The sequence below is a fragment of the Schistocerca nitens genome, chromosome 4 (assembly GCF_023898315.1).
Source record: "Schistocerca nitens isolate TAMUIC-IGC-003100 chromosome 4, iqSchNite1.1, whole genome shotgun sequence".
Taxonomy (NCBI): domain Eukaryota; kingdom Metazoa; phylum Arthropoda; class Insecta; order Orthoptera; family Acrididae; genus Schistocerca; species Schistocerca nitens.
In genome coordinates this window covers 532,856,712-532,875,152 of record NC_064617.1, presented here as the reverse complement: position 1 = coordinate 532,875,152, position 18,441 = coordinate 532,856,712, and the positions used below count along the sequence as shown (strand labels likewise).

The window sequence follows — 18,441 nt, the reverse complement described above, 5'->3', positions numbered from 1 at the left end:
AACAAACGTGAAATCCATCCACACCTAACAATACATTTTGCTGACTATTTTCATAAATGCTGGAAATACACAATATTCTTTAAGGAATACTCTTCCTCCAACAGTATTCATCCAAATGGCCTTTCAGAACTGAAATCCTTCTCTTTTGCCTCCCAGCAACAGATTTTACAGCTCCCCAATACCCCTCGATAGTATTGGTACATGCCCGCGTCTTGTAATTTTTAAGCTGAATATTGTGATTTACAACCAAATAATGATAAGCTCTGTCACCCAACCCCTTGTATGAAGCAAACCCATCCAACATTACCTTATTCCACATATTCTTCGATTAAAGATGTTAACACTTCTTTTGTATGATTTGGAACGACCCTAAATACAACATCAGCACAATCCCTTCCAGAAACTACTACTCCAAAAACCCAAAGCCCAAACATCTCATGCCCCCTTTGATACTTTCTCTTTCCATAACATGATGTGACTCGTCTACTTCAACTCTAAACACCCCCCCTCCCCCACCCTCCCCTCCCCCACCCCAATGTTCCCCTGTACTTTATAAATTCCCTGCAAACGTCTCTACAAAATGAAAACCAGTCAACTGCGGTGCCACACACAACTCCTGTCTCATGCATGACAGATTTATAAGAATATTCATAACAAAAATAATAAGTTAACATGACTATTATTATAAATTCAGCCTCTACCTTTTGAACTAGGTCCCTCTGTGTATAGACTTCCATATATTATTTTTTCTGCACGTCCACATGTATTCATCGGAAGGTCTCGAAGTGGAACCTTTGTCAACACCATAGGGATTATTGAGGAATGGAATACAACCCATCAGCTTTGACCAAAGACATCAGATGTTACCAGAGACAGCAAAGACGAATGGTGAGAAACTAAAGAATTCAGGACAGAGAAAATCATATTTCAAACATAACGTTAAGTGTATCGCTTCTTTGAGTCCTAGTGTTCTATGCTTCAGTTATGCTGTATAGCTCAACTGAAGAATGGGATACTAGTGCACAAAAGAAAGAAAAAAGGGACGGAAGATAGCATGGAATACCACAGTTGACATGTATGAGTTGTGTCTCAAACTTCAGTTGATCTGTGTAGGTTATTTGGGTAGGGATGCAAATTTAGTGTGGGTCAACTTTTTCGCCTTCACTAACACTATTATCCTATTCTTCAGTTGACCTATTTAGGTGATGAGATGGGATAAAAAATTTACAGTTGTTCCTTTTTTTGCTTCCGCTACTGCTAGTTTCCTATTCTTCAATTGATAACGTACTAACAAAGGCGAAAAGAACAGCGTATGTAAAATTTGTATCGCGTACTATAGATGACCTATGTAAGTCAACAGAAGAATAGGATACTAATGCTAGTGTAGATGGAATGAATTTTTTTTCCTTCTTCGATACTAATAGTATTTTCGACTGAAAGTTACCGTAGTAGTACTAGCAACAGCAAAGAAACCTACAACAGGAAAAATTTTACCTCATTCTTCGGTTGACCCATGTAGGTCAGCTGAAGAAAAGATACTAGTGTTAACAAAGGCAAAAAAGTCAACATGCATAAAAATTTGTATCCCCTACTTCAATTGAACTGTATAGGTCAACTGAAGAATAGGATACTAGTATAAGCACAGGCAAAAAATAGAAACGTTCATAAGAGTTGTATCTTGTGCTTCAGTTGACTCATATAGGTCAACTGAAGAACATGGTACTACCTCCGTATTTCAACTGAGATACAGGATGCCAATGTTACATACAGGATGTTGCTTTTTTTCATCTTATATAAGTGAACTGAAGTACGGGATACAAATTTTTCGTATGGCGGTCATTTCGCATTTGATGACGGTAATATAGAGTGAAAAATGTCGTAGTAATACTAGTGCTAGTGAAGGCAAAAAAAGCAACAACTGTAAAATTTGTATTCTGTACTGTTGGTGGATCCTGCTTCAAGTCTTCCATATTCATAGGAACAGATAAATCCACCCCTACAAGTGAAAATCAAAAAATAGAAATTGTCCAGAATGAAAAACACTTCTTCCAAAATATCTCAGACTCATTAAGCATGAAAATAAATACTGAATGAACTGGAATGAACAAATGATTTAAATTAATACAAGCGAAAAAATTTTTACGGAATGTTGAGTGCTGTCTTTTAAAAGCATCGTTCATTTATTTCGATTTCCAATGATGATGCCTCACCATGGAACATAACTGACTTATTATCTATGGCTTGAAAATAAAGACATTACTATCTATGAATAAACTGTGACATTGTTGGTCAAAGCTGACAGGTTGTATCACATTCCTTCGTTGACCCACACTATATAATTACCACAAATGCTGCACTTGCAAAATTCTGCAATAAAGCCCAATGATTGTAAAAATCTTGTAATAGGTTTATGGTCAGTCATTCTGTCAAGGAGAATTTTCGCTGTACAGCCAACTGACTCATTCATGATGTAAAGCAGTTGTGTGAGAAATTGGAATCTGATAAATCACAAATACTTTCATCAAAAAAAAAAAAAAAGAACCCAGATAAAACAGAATGATGTACATGGGATTTTTAATATATGCGCGTAACGAAGAAATCCAGAGAAGTCATTTAACATTCATAACTACAATCTGTGGTACAAACAAAATAACATCACACATTACATCATTGGTCAAAGCCAATGGGTGGAATTGGACACTAGCATTGACCCAAAAACTTTATGAATGAATTACAAACACTATGAAAGAAAGATAAATATGTTATTGTATTGGGCAAAATATAAGCCACACTTTTTCCCAAAATTCAACCATGAAAAAGATGAATGCATCTTACCTGTGTGACCATAAAGACATCGGTATATTTTCTTAGTGCAAAATGGAGCAGCTATATTGGTAGTGTTTGGAAATTAATCATTGTAGACGAGGTAACAATGTAGCCATCTTCATTTGTTAATTTTTCATTTAGCTAGTGGTTATTGAAATGTTCATAGTACTGTAATATTACCCAACAGAACAAGCATTTCTTTTCTCTAAGTAAAGAGTAAAAATTTAGTCTTCACCAATGAATGGTAATGCCTAAAAAATCTTCAACAAACTTTGGAATTCAGCATAATTATTATACAAATTTCAAACTTCAGTTATTCTTTAGGTCAAAAATGCATTTACTATAGAAACTGACAAAAATCTGGCATTGGATTCCTTTGGAAAATAACCTGCAAATTGCAATTTCATAACGAAACCTTACAGAGGGCCAAAAGCTTGGAAATATCCAGAATTTAGAGCTAGGATTCTTTCTGTGATACAAGATTAAAGGAAAGATGGCTCTCTCGACAAGGAATCCAGTAAAAGACCTTTGGAATTACAAAGACCTTAAATGTGCCACAGACACCATTCTGTGGGTGTATTGTTCAGTATCGCAAGTTCCTGTGTGGAAATTTTTCTCTGTCCAGTGCAGTATGTCACTAGCATATAGATTGCCAAAAGATTTTGCCAAGAAACTCGTTGACTTCAGAGGCATATATTTCTGATGTGGCAATGTCACTCCTTGTGTCCTCTGCACCAGTTGCCTAGCTGTTATACATTATATCTGCATCCAAAACAGCAGGTGCTTGATGTAATCATAAACAAGTTCTTTTGACACTCTCTCTGAAAACACTATTCCAGTTGGCTTATAGAAGGGGATCATGCACTCACTCCATTTGACAAGATTAAGAAACCATCAGTCAGCATTACGTGTGAATGGATTTTCTCTTCACAGCAAACAGTATCACTAGATTCTGTCATCAGAGTATTCAGGAAGTGCTGTATGCCAAATACCTTGGATAGTAGTGAGGATGACATACTTTGGGGAAAGAACAATGAAAACACAGACCTTTATGAACCAAATAATGGTAGTGAAGATAGCAGTGACATTAGTGAAGATTGTGAATATAAGGTGGCTATTTCTGTTTGATTGAACTACATTAAAATTTTTTAAAAAATTAAGAGTTTCCATATGGTGAACAGTTTTTTGCAAATGAGTAAATTTTTTGTCTGCTGAGTTTCTCTCGTTTTTTTTTTTCCCTTTAGAATTAAAGGCATGACTTATATTTGGGCCAATCTGGTATTTATCATTGAAGTTACATTATGTAACTTGCAGCGGTGATGTGACCAGCACTTATAGTAATTATTGTGTGTGTGTGTGTGTGTGTGTGTGTGTGTGTGTGTGTGTGAGGGGGGGGCGGGGCATGGGCGCATGCACGTAGGCGCATGCGCACGTGTGTGTTCTAATACTTATGGTAAATATAAACATGGTGTCATACCTGCAGACTGATATGTATTGCACCTGCCTTTGTTCAGGCATGACAAGGATCTGTACTAAAGGTTCTGTGGTCACTGTTACTTACCTGTGGTACCTGCCTGACCATGTTGCTGTATCTTGAGACTGCAGACTCCTGTCAAAAAGATGCAAAGTCCATTCCAGCTGGATAGCTCAAACATGAATTACAACAAAATAGATTTACGTACTGTTCCTTTATGGCACATTTATATCACCTCTGTCATATACTTTCCATTTCATATTTTGCTACAGCATATGACTTTAACAACGTTCACAATACAGATTGGTCTTTGTCATTTCTGCTTTGTACGTCCTTTCTGGTTTCTCTTGACCAGTGATGTCATGATCATTCTCATGCTCAGCGATGTTCCATAGTCCACATCGAATCTCTGATGTGGAACTGCATTTTCATGCAGGTTGTATATAGTCAGAAACAACTGAGAAATCCAGGAAAAACTCGGGAATTTTTTCATGTGGGAGAAAGCCAGGAAAAACACAAGAATTTTGTATAATTCTGGGAATTTTTCATTGTTTTAGTTTTCAGTTATTTTTTTTAATTCTGACTGATAAGAACTGAAACTGAAACAAAGAATTTTTTTTACTCTGTTACTGCAGAATAATACTGCAGGAATAAAATATAAACAAGAGAAAAACCACTGAAATTAAATTTAAATTGCAGAGAAAATGTGCCATTTATAACAAAACATAGCTCACAAACAAGCATCTGCCAACAGCAAAATGTGTCAAAGGCTTTATGCTGGAAACTATGCAATACTTTGTAACAATTGTTTACATTTTCATGGGAAAATATTGCGAATGGGGATTTGAGAAACGTTACTTACAAAGTAAATTTCCTTTTACGCTAGATGAATTATGTTACATGTGAGAATGTGCAGTGAATATCTTAAATCATAGAGTGGTTGAATCTCATTCAAAACTTATCAGTTTGAGAACCACCCATGTAGAAAAATTTCAGTCCCAGAATTAAAATTTTACTGGCACATTTGTGTTCGATAAATCTTAAAGGGAACACATGCAAAAATTGACCAATATTACATGTGAAAGCTCGGCTTTGCTTATATCTATACTATATATACAATAATTTAAACCATCAACTTTTCCTATTTGTGTGTTCACGCTACATAATAGTGATGTTGCTGTTGGCTGAGTACATCCCATCTGCTCTCATTGACTGGCGAGATCTCATAACATGAGGTGTGATTGGTTGACAAAAGCTCATCACGATCTTGATTTCAGTGTTTCATAGACTAACATGCTGTATTTGGTGGAATTCATATTTATGCTTTTGTAATAAGAAAATACGCAGTGTACATGTTGCTGCGCATCAAAGCTCTTTCCGAAATATCTTTTCACTGTGTTTTGTTTCCTGTTGTGCCCATAAGTTCTATGCTGGTGTATAAAATCTTTACCATCCAAAGGATTGATAAGTTTTGTAGCTCCAAGGGAAAATATAGTGTTTCTTAATGCGGAAAAAGTATAATTTCACCCAGAAGAATGTGTATGTTCATTGAGGAAAAAGTGTATTTTCATCCGGAAAAAAGTGTATTTTTAACCAGGAAACCAATGAAAAATGTGGGGTTTTATGTATTATAATTTTAATAAGTATTTGTTTTTGGGGTGCATACAGTGCAGGAATTTTTCTGTTTCTTTTGTACATTTTATGAGAGCGAAAATGGATGCAGCAAATTTGCAAGGCAGAGGCAATGGGCACCCAAATTCCTGTGCATGGAGCCACCTGTTGGTTGCGGCAGTTATTTACATATATTATTGACCTGTGGAAAAAAAAGGAGCAAGTGGTGATCTAAAAGTGATGCAGAAACCGAAAAATTAACTCTTGGAAGAAGTTTTATATTGTTGGTTTTTACAAAAATGATCAAATGGGCAACTGCCATCTGGTCCTTTGCTGTGTGAAAAGGTGTTACAGTTAAATAAATAAATAGGTGGCAATGAATTGTTTATGGCAAGCAAAGGATTGTTGTACAGATTTAAATCTCATCATGAAATTTGCGAATTGGAAGTACAAGGTAAAAAAAGGTGAGCTATTATAGATGCAGCAAATTCTTTTAAAGATGGTTTTAAAACAGAATTGGGTGAAAGTGGCTGTGGTAGAAGAAGTCAGATGAAATTGGAAATTATTACTATCAAAATCTTTAGCTTTTGGTGAGAGAGTTCAACTCCAGGATATAAAACTTAGTGAAGATTGAGTAAAAGTATTACTTTGTGCAAACACTACTGAGACTCATAAAATATCTTTGCTCTTTATTGGAAAATCCAAAAACTTCAGATGCTATGAAAGTATCACGATTCCCTAATTTGTAAAAACCAAAAAAGTGCATGGATTAACACTAAAATATTTGTTGATTGGTACACCAACGCTTTTTTTATCCCTGAAATAAAAGAAATTCAGAATGAAATTGGTAGACAAGGAAAAGTCCTACTTTTACTGCATAATGTGCCAATCCCTCCACCAGCAGAACTATTAGGAAAAAATGGAGTATTAAATTTTTACCTCCTAATATGACATCCTTTCTTCAAGCAGTGGATCAAAGCATTATTGAAACATTAAAATGATTTTATAGCAAACAACTTTTACACAGATTTTTATCTGTAGATGAAGGTAACATAGCAGCCATTTTGTCATTTTTCAAGCAAATGAATTCAAAGAATGTTGTTACATTGTTGTAGAGGTGTGGGATTTGATCGAAAGGAATACTTTGAACAAAGTTTGGAACAGAATGATAGAACAGGAGCATGGAAATTCAATAAGCAGTACAGATGATTATGCTCTCGAGGATATAAATGAGCTAATGACAAACACAAATATGCCAGGAATTTGATGCCGATGATATGAAAGTGTGGCTCACTTGTGACAGTAATGCTCAAGATCTTCAGACCATTGAAAACGTATTGCAGGCAAGCAAACAGCAGGAAATTAAAAAATATGAAACTGAAGGATACATAGATACAGAAAATGATGCAGTACCATCTCATGTGTAAGCATTTCAAGTTCTAGAAATGGCTTTCAAATGGTTCGAAAAACAAACAGTGTGTGATACCATGAGTTTCCTACACTTAAAAGATTCATGATGCAGCAGTAATAAAGACATAAAATTGTTTACATCAAAAGGCAATTACCAAATATTTTAAACAAAATTAAGCTACAGTGACTGACTTATGTGACTTTTGTAAGATATTTCATTATTAAGGTTGCAGTATTTCAGTAATTTTAACAAAATGTGTATGTATGTATGAAAATGTGTCTGTAATCTCTTAACAAACATTGATTTTTGTTGAATTTATAAATTTAATTCACGTGTGTTGTTTTGAGTAAACATCCTGATTGTGTATTAACCTTAGAAAGATGCAAACAATGAAAACTGCACCAGTTAATTGTTTTTGATGCTTAGCACAATGCATTTTGAGATTTTATTCTCATTTTCAAGTGTATTTGTGCACATAAATATGTTCGTAAACAGACAGTGTAAGTGATGATTTACATGAGTGTGACATTCTGTGTAATGGAGGAGGCACAATACTTCAAAAAGACACAAGAGAGGCAGAAAATCATGCATGCAAATGTCACCATATTCACGTAAACAAATGTACAAATGCACTTGAAAATGAGAATAAATTCTCAAAATGCATTGTGCTAAGCATCAAAAAATGAGTGACTGGTGCAGTTTTCATTATTTACATCATGAATGACTCAGTTGAAGGCTTTCCTGGATCATTTAATATGATGAGCGAAATTAAGTAACTAGAAAGATGACCATAAAAATATACCATATGCGGGGGATGAAGGTCGTCTTTCTACAGTAAACAATACAAAAATTGCATTTTTTTCATACATTCAGTTATCTGGGTTTTCAATTATCTCAATGACTTACAACCACAATAGTCCAGTTAATCATGTCTCCACTGTACAACCAATTAATCCCCTTATAACAGTTAGTCTACCAACACAAACATACGCATTTTCTACACTGCATGAAATAAAACTTGATAATTCTTCATTATGAAGGTGGATTTGTCCTCAGTTGATTCTGGGGATATGGGATATGCTCTGCTGTGCTTAACTATGTATCATCAAATTCATTATCAACTTATTCTCGGTTCAGAAGAGTCACATGCTGAAGGGTATTTATGAAAGTTTTACTGCTACGAATGAACCTATGCTATTAATGCCACAAGATGGTAACAGAGCTCAGACCTCTTTCTTCTTTTTCATTTTTTAAAGGTTTCAGAATCCCACCTGTCCATTCATCCTCATAACCAAAGCTTATAAGACATAGTTTGCAAAAGAAAGTGAAATGCAGCAGGGAGCTGATTTTGAGTGAAAGGATAGGGGCCATAATTTTACTAACAAATATAATAAAAAATAAGCCACTTTATTGCTACAACAAATGAATCTAACATTCTCAGCAACTACCAGCAGAGTTTAATTTACTAGTGAATTTTCTTTTTTGATGCAGGGCAACTGGTGGCAGAATTTACCTGACCTCTAAAATAACATTTGAGAATTTTTTTTAAGAAAGACAGCACCTACAACCAGAATTTAATTTGCTAGTGATCTTTTCTTTTGGAAGCAAGACAAATGGTGCTAGAATATACAAAACCTCTAAAATAACATTAAAAAAAAAATAAGGAAAGAGTCTTAAGAAAAATTTTCTGCCACCTTGGCATTAAGTCAAAGCGTTAACACATATGTTTAGTAATTGTTGTGGCGTTTAACAACTCATTCCAGATTTAAGCTTTAGAAACCTACAGAAATAATCATCAGGCCATTAAAATCCGACATGCACTGGCAAGTAAAACAGATTGCATGTAATTAGGGAAGAAAAGTAATCCCTAAAATACAATTAGTTGGTTGTGCAGACAAGGTGTCTGCGTAGGCCCAAGATAACTTCTACCTTTTGTTAATTAACAACACCCAACCATGTTGGCCAGCTGATTTTTTAAGCTCTTGTTTTAAAACTGTTAATAGAGAGGACTGATATTTATTTCACTCAAGATCATTTTAGTGGAACTCACAATATAAGCCACTTGTGTACATAAAGTATCCTGTAACATGTAAATTACTAGTTACAATTTTAGAAAAAATTACAATATCAAAAGACACTGGAGAAAATTGGAAAAAATCGAGCCATGCGCTGAAATCACGTTATATACTGCGTAATTGGGATAACACCAGTTGTGGCCAAACACAGTTGAGAGGCTTCCACACCACAAGTTTAATAGTCAAGAATACACAGTAAAAGGACTTAACTGGAATCACTTCAAAAGCCACAAAAACTGCTTTACAGATGACGATGGATAACCAGGATGGCAAGTAAAAAAATAGCCCTTTTCACCCAAAAACGACTACAGTTGTGACTAATTGAATGCTCTCTATGATTTCCAGGGAGTAAGAATGCAAGTCAAGAACCACCCAATCAGTGGCTGCATTTGGTTCAGCACATCCACCAGTCACATTCATGTTCAATCATGTGGAACTGGCTGACAGTATCCAAATCGATGCCACAGTGTACAGTCTTCTTCCAAGTGATCCAGATCCAAGTACAAGTAGGTGCACAAGCAACACACCTGAATAACTTCTACATCGGGCAATCTCCACTGATCAGACTGACACAGGGCATCATGTAACTCACGCTGATTAATGTTTCAACAGTAGCAGTGACCCAAGGATCTTATCACCCATGACATCATGCCGTTTACTATCCGCCGTTGCCCCACAAGCCACTTGACACCCTGTCAGACAGAGAGAGACACACCATCCCTGCAGTCGCACTTAAATGTACCTAATCATCACTGCACTTCCCTCTGACTCTCCCAGTGCCAGTGGTGCTTCCAACCAGAGGGATCTATTAATATTAAATCACACTATAATGTACCCACATGGAACAGAAAGTCTCATATTCTCTTACGTGCAGCTTATGGTAGTCTGTTAAATGATACTGGCTCTAATAGATAACACATTCTTATTACTTTTCAAAGTATGCAGTAAATTTCGTAGTGAATTCTTTGGATTCATGAGTCCAGTTTCTACAGTTCTTCTTTACTGGTTACTTGTTGGTCTTAACACTCTTTGCTTGAACTCATCATGCCCCAGCCTGTCTTTATTTGCTTCTTAATTATATCCTCCTAAGACCAGGCAACTTCCACTTTTCATTTTTTGCCGCTGTCTACAGCCTTGAAAAAATGATCAGTCTTATTTCCTTCTATTGTAAACAGGAAAAATTCCTTTCAACATTTAATGTAACCTTTTTCTACGTTAGACAGTCTATGCCCATAAATACGATGCCCACAATTACTCCAAGAACCCACCCTTCATTATCATACCACCAACTTTAAATTCAACATAAGCTTGTAGCATAATACAGAGTGCTTCAAAAAGAATCTACATACTTCAAACTCATATATTTATTAAATTGTAAGACAGACAACTATGACACTTGGGACTCATATTTATAAATCTCTGAAATTTAGATTACAGTTGTTCAATATGTCCTCCACCAGCAACATGAGCAATATCACATTGATATTCAGGTTCCTCTCATGTTTGGGTAAGCATGTCCATCATCACTGATAGCAGTACAGATCTGGTTCTTCAACTGTTCTAAGTTCTGTGGTAGTGTGTGTGCATAAATGTTGTCCTTAAGCAACCACAGAGGAAGTAGTCATAGTGCATCAAATCCAGTGGCAGTGGATGCCAGCTGAGATGTGATTATTGGTCACATGGTTGTTTGACAGCCAATACAATGGCCCAATAGAGTTTCATTCAGATATTCACGCACATGGTGACTCCAGTGAAGAGATGCCCCATCTTGTAGAAAAATGAAGTTGTCCTTATTTAGCCTAGGAGATAACCAGTTTTGTAACATAGTTAAGATACTGCTGACTGTCAACTATGTTTCCATCAAAGAAGAATGGGCCAGCCATAATCGTGCAAAACACATTGACTCTGGGTTAATCTTGTACATGATCAACGTGTGCATGAGAGTTCTGTAGGCTCAAAATTTGGACATTGTGTTTGTTTACTTTGTCACTAAGGTGGAATGTCACTTCATCAACAAACACAATGCATAGTGCAAAAGCGTTATCATTGTCAATATCATTCTGAAGCTCATCAAAAAATGCCACACATTTGCATTTGTTGTCATGACGTAGAGCCTATAACAGCTGTAACTTGTACAGCTGCCTAACCAACTAATGCTCAAAAAACATTGTTGTTGTAGGTGGTTGTACCTCGCATCTGGTGTGACAGGTTGATTTTGTTGGACTACATCGTAAAGTTGTTTGATTTGTGCTACATTTACATCAGAAACATGAGGGCAGCCAGGACTCCTTCCTTTACATGCACATCCTCTTGCTAAAAAATGTCGATACCATCAGTGAATGTTCCATCCACTCTGAGGATCAGTTTGACACTTCAACCTGAATCATCTTTGCACTATATTTCTGGAATTACACTTCACAAACTCGAGAACACAAAGCAATTTCTGCTACAGAGTGGCTGTTTTGCAAGATATGATGATAACCAAGCAAACAGAAGAAAACCAACATGTAGCGGCACTGAATATGAATTAGACAATGTACTGGTTCCTACAATAACTTAACCATGCTGCAGTGATAGTTAATTTTGACAACATAATACTTTGTAATATGTATATTCTTTTTCAAACACTGTATTTGTATCCCGTGTAGTTCAGGATTGCAGCCAGATGACTCTGTGACTTCTTGCCACGATATTTTTGGCTGACAACCATTCAGCATCTTTAGGTGTGTGTTTAGCACTGGAGATTGCTAGTTCACATCACTAACTTCATACAAAAAATTTGGCGCAGAGATGTATGCGCAAAGCCATTACATAAGTGACCTCTGTTGGGTTTGACACTCTCTTCGAATATTGCTCCACATATAGCACTCAGTTTTGCTTGCTATTAGCATCACAATTTTACTGTCTGTTCATTCCTTCATCCAGTGCATAATAAATGCATATTTAATTAAGTTCCTGTTGCTAACTTGCAAATAATACTTGTCCACTCGCATATTAGAGACTGACCCTTCTTCTGTTAGTATCACTAGACTTGCTTAATCACACACTGCCAATCAGAGGGCTTTCTTTTTTTTCTCCCACCCCCTAAGTTCTCTCTAACTTTGCATTTGGTTAGATGAGCACCTTCTGTCCATTCATTCATCCATAATATCAGAAAACTACTTGTGCATATTACAGTTCATCATCCTAATTCTTCTATCGTAATAGTATGGGCTCAGTGTACTGTTTTAAATGAATGTTAATCAGTTCAGAATAATGGCTACAAAATGCTTGTCAGCCCAGCATATATTTCAGTGTCATCAGCCATCCTTTTCTGCTTTGTGCTAAATATAGCATTTTACTGAACTAACATTTTGCCGAAAATTATTCGGCATATTCATTTAATGTGAAGCCACACCAGATGTATTTTCGGCATAACAGAGATTCTAAAAACACACAGAGTATATAGTGGGACATTTTGAGATACTAGCCTTTTCTCCCACAGCTTCACCCACATACTCATTCTAAGTGTATATTGAACACACCCCTATGTGTCCACCTCTCCCTCTGGCTATCCACCTCATCCTTCTCCCCACTATCTTTGTCTCTTCATCTCCTCCCTCCTCCCTCTTTGTCCATTTCCTCCACTCCCTCTCTCTGACCATATCTTCCTCCCCCTCCCTCTGACCACATCTTCCTCTCCCCTCCTTCTTACAATATCTTCCTCCTCCTCTCTATTTCCATCTCCACTCCCCCCCCCTCTTCCTTTCGATCTGCACATCACCCCTCCACACCTTGCACCTGCCTCATACATCTCCCCCCCTCTCTGTCCTTTTCCTCCTCTCTATGACTCTGTCCATTCCCTCTACTATCCATCCCACCTGCCCCCAGCCATGCCATCGGCATGTTTAACCCTTGTAATACAGTTCAGTAAAGCTCCCACAACAGTTTAACCCCTGCAATACAGTTCAATAAAGCACCCACAACATGTCTGTCATGCATGGCAGTCTACACAGTAGGGACTTTAAATTAATTTATTTGCCCCTGACATACAGGCTGCCATCGGAAGCAGATCAATACAATGAGCCAATGCTACTCCAACCCAACATGCCTGCTAGTCAGGGCAACCAAAATGTCGGGGTCTGGAAAACCATTTCTTATCAGTGACATGTAGGTAGAGAGAGAAGGCATGAATGGTGATGAACAGAAATGATTTCTTTTCATGTCATAGCACTGAATGTGGTGGTGATGGGGGCAAGTAATATTGTAGTAAGTCACACCACACGATATATTATGTAGTAGAAAGTGAAACATGGGTCTGTGTGTTCAAAAGTCATGTCATTTCCCATGCAGAAGACCACCCATTGATATTTAGGGATCCCATTTAGAACTATCTACCATAGAATTGATATATTGGTGTGTTAAGAAAAAGTAAGAAATTGAAGTTAAGGTTTGTTTATGGATATGTGGTTGATATGTGATTACGTAGGCTTTCCCGGCGTAATAAGTCTTGAAAGTCTCTTCGGATTTGCTGCCGGATCCTAAAATCAACTTGACTCGATATTTCGGCGATCCAACTGTTCGCCATCTCCAGGAAAATGCTGCTTATGGTGATGAGTCCCGCTGAGAACAGTTCTCAGTGGGACTCATCAGCATAAGCAGCATTTTCCTGAAGATGGTGAAAAGTTGGATTGCCGAAATATCGAGTCAAGTTGATTTTAGGATCCGGCAGCAAACCCGAAGAGACTTTCAAGATGTGGTTGATATGTTTATACCAAGCCTGTGGTTACTTTCTAGGTGGAAATCCGTACTCACTAGTAGACTGTTTTATTTAATCTGCTGAATTGTGTCATTAGGCATACTTGAATTGCTTAGTTGGCATAGTGTTTCTTGTGAAAACTTCACAGATCATATAGTTCCTTATTTGTTCTGTTAATTGCTGAAGTGATGCATCAGTTATGAATGTATACTTGTTTCAACAGTGTCTTGTTTCACCTAAGGTTTTCTTCTCCTCTCCAGGTAATGGCTACAGAACTCTCCCGCACTCTCATTTGCACTGGAGAGGAAGCCTCAGAACATCTGCTTAATTTGTCACCATTTGAAATGAAAAATCTGCTTCATCACATCTTAAGTGGAAAAGAGTTTGCTCTAAGCAGTGGTAAGTAGTGTTCTATATGCTGATAGCAGTGCACATGATAATCCTTGAAAGAAATGTATTCCCAGAATATGTAATGCAGCTTTCTTTTTTCAATTTTTATATAGTTGGACATGGCAACTTCTCCGTAATCAGCAGCAAATCGAGCCGTGTTAGTAAGGTTGGTATCTTATCTTAATAATGTGAACATTGCTTTTATATAAATGAGGAGAAATAATTGGGAAAGTGATTAAGAAATGCATGGTAAAACTATGTTTCACACATAGGAAAACAACTATTTTATGTAAAAGAACAAGTGTTTATATTTGAGCATGAATATGTAGTGAGCAGAAAAACTAGTTACACACTACCAACGTAAGTGAGGTGGTTCATGCATCAGTGCAGCTTCAAGAGGCAGCATAATATTGGTAAGGATAATCAACACTTTATCACCTGTAATTCATAATATGTAGCTTTGATTATTGTGTTTATTTGTGTTGTCCTTCCTTAAGTGTCTCACTCAATGTTTGTCTTACTCATAACAGGGTCGGCCATGGCATGCAAAACTTTACACATGCACAATGTGCTGCATGTGTCTAGTTCAGGGCTCAGTCTGTGTTGGCACTACTTGGGATTTCTTGGCTTTGCTAAGTCCATCTCAGCACTGCTGGGTACAGTGTGACATTTTATTCAGTACTGTTTCTTCTGGCATTTGGTGTAGCATTTCTTGGTCAGCAGGACGTTTTTCTATTCGCAGAATTCTAGTGTCAGTGCTGTTTATTCTTCACTATTTGCTCGTGATGTAAAGGACATTTACCATTCAAGCAGCTACTTGCACAAAAATCAGAAGTTTAGTGATCTATCATAACAAACCTTCAAAAATGAATGGGAGTCACAGTTATTTTTTGAAGGGAAGGATGAGAATTCTCAATGCTTATTATGCCATCACATAATCAACAGGTAACACAAATTTTCTGTTCAGTGGCATTAAAACACTGTGCACAAAGAATTTAAGGATGATCTTTATGAGATTTGTTGTTTTGTACATCAAGAAATGCTTTTGGTAAGTTTGCAGGCAGGTACATGTGATGGAATTGGTGGTACAAATAGTAAATTTTCTGTAGTCACATGCTTCAGTACACAGTCAGAGTCAACAATTTTTGATTGAATTGAACAAAGACTAGGAGACTGATGGGGTGTCTCAGAGCATACGGTGTAATTGTAATGTATTATAGCATCCAAACTAATTAAGAAATTCACACCATGTTTTGCTTACGTGACACACATCTCACAAACTTTTCACACCATTGAGCTGATTTCGACATGTGCACCTTTCACGGCAGGCACAACATCCAGTCTGTATTCAAGCTGTATCCACACCCAGTGCAACATATCCACATCAACTGTGGCAATGGTAACAGTAATTTGGTACTTTTAAATTACTGATGTGTTGACAGGCGTTTGGTAGACTCTGTCCTTGACTTACGCCCATGGAAAGATGGCCATGGGTGTAAAGTCAGGTGACAGAAAATGGTAGATCGTTTAGAAAATTTCCATTGTCCTCCGAATGGCGAAGAATGATCACAGTGAATTTCATATCTTATGGCTTCTTGTCTGGTTTTAGTGCATGTAACAGTTGCAGTCGGTATGGATGCATCTGTAGACATTCCCGAACAACCCGGTACATGGTTGCTCTAGGGATTTGCAACTCCTGCGACACCCTCCAAACAGACTTCTGTGGTGAATATTTAAAAGCCAATGGTATTTTGTTTTTTGTTGGCTTCACTTTTTCTGGGTCATCCAGTATGAAACTTCACATCAATGCTTCCTGTCTGCACAAAATTTCTGTACCAACAGCATCTCAACATTGGTGAGGGTATTTTGAAGAATTCACTGTGGCTTTGAAAGAATTACAGGAAAAGTTTTTGAATTGTTTTCAGGACACCAATTTTTCATCTGTTTTGAGATGCTTTTCAGAACGTTTGCCATTTATTCAAAAGTACCCCTGTACAGGTGCATGTGGAACTGATTGTGCTGCAAAGTAATTTCCATTTGAAAGACAGATTAAATTAAAACTGTCCTGGATTTCAACAAAGATGTTTTCAAGGAGAGTTTCCACACCTCTACAATGAGGTTACAAATGTTTTGATCAACATATGGGTGTGAAAGGCTGTTCTCAATTATGAAACTATATATGGCACAATTACATATCAGCCTGAGAGGTGAAAACCAGTGAAACTGTCTGCTCTTGTCCATTTGCTTACACTTTCATCCAATTATAAATTTTATTATGTGTCCAGTGAGCCAAAAATAATTAAATACTACTGATAAGTTATTTTATTCAGTGTAGCGTGGTAGTGGGGTAAGTATGCAGTTAGGTGAGAGAGATCTGCATGAGTACAGAGGTTTTGGCCGTCCATGCCTTTTAATAATATCGCGCATGAGCTATTTAGGTAGCTCTGGTATTAAATTTCAAGATTACGATATAATTTTCGAAATTTATAGCCTTTTTGTCCCTAGGAGGTTTTTCATTTGTTTCATGACTTTCATTCAAGTGGCATTGACAATGAAGTAGTTGTTGAAGTTTTAGTGTGCAGCATACTCAGCAACTGCAGCTACTGTTTTCAGTTTGCCAGAGATTGAGGGTGATCAATCATGTGGGCAGATAGCTGTACCCAAATAGAACCATATACAGTTACTGCAGTACCAGTATATGACAGGACTGCTTTTACACATGGCTGTGATAGGACTGCAGTACGTGTTAATGAGTGGGTGAAATGGAGCAGATCTTGCATCTGGACCATCCATAGGGGAATGAAGAAAGTAGTGAAACTTAGGGTCCAGGTTTGGAATAAAAATGGGCTAGCATATTTCTTAGGTTGGATGGGTGATGAGATTTTGCTTTGGGTGACCATTGGTCTCTTGAAAAGAAATGATTGAGCAAATCTGTTTTTATACTAACTGAGCAGGATATTGTCTGTTTATAAACCCTCTGACAACATTAATAGCGTATTTAGATATTCCTGTTTCCCTTCACACTGTAGGTGCCATGGTTGTATGATAGGGATTTTTTTCACATGGAACTACTTACAGCTGTCAAAATAAAGGTGCTGTTGTTTATGCATTTGATACTCATCTGAAACCTAAGCAATATTCTCAGTCTTGTTTATGTGCCTATCAATGACTCAATTCCTGAACTATACGATGAATTGTAACCTTTACTCCTTGCTTTATTTATATTACACCAAGAACTTTCAATTACCATATAATATTTCAGTCTACTAGATATGAAATAATACATGTTTTTAGGGCTCCTTTTTTCCATAGAGCTTGTATTAAATGAAATATTTTTACCAATCCATTGAAACTGTTGCATAATCTACATACTCTCGTGTTTCCTTTGTCGAATGCCTCTTTCGTAATCTGCTGATAACTTTGACCATTTTACATGTCATCTATCATTCCGAGATGCTGCTTCTTGTTCCCTCTAATCTTTCCTTTGGTGCCTATTCATTCATGACAATTTCTTAACAATATATGTCTCAGCTAATATGTTTTCTTTGTTCTTTTCATTATGACTTGTCTTTATTCCTTCCTCCACTTTTTAAAGTATTTCTACAGTTCCTATTCAATCATTCCCTTTCTCTTTATGCACTGCTCTCACCACATTTTAAATATGCACAAGTTCTTCTTTCTTATTAGCTGAACTGCACTCCATATGAAAAACTTCATGAATATCTTTCTTAATTCTGCCAGAGTTCTTTGTGCTATCAACAAAGGTTTGCTTTTACAAAAGCTTTTATACTTTAGATATGCCATTTGTTATTTCCTCCAGGCAGTTTGTTTCCATCGCTAAACTTGCTAAATACCTACGTGTATCTTCATTCCACACTCTTTTTCGCAATTTTCCACTCTCTCCACCATAAATTGT

General features: G+C 36.8%; 1 protein-coding gene across 2 annotated transcripts in view; it reads left to right on the top strand.

Annotated features, from left to right (window-relative positions):
* LOC126253198 (probable phosphorylase b kinase regulatory subunit alpha) overlaps positions 1-18,441 on the top strand; it is a 294,496-nt gene that overhangs the window by 240,039 nt on the left and 36,016 nt on the right. For both annotated transcript variants that reach the window (XM_049954368.1, XM_049954367.1), the window contains exons 20-21: positions 14,396-14,534; positions 14,639-14,691. In XM_049954368.1, the coding sequence (XP_049810325.1) occupies positions 14,396-14,534; positions 14,639-14,691 (192 nt within the window). The remainder of the gene's footprint in view (positions 1-14,395; positions 14,535-14,638; positions 14,692-18,441) is intronic.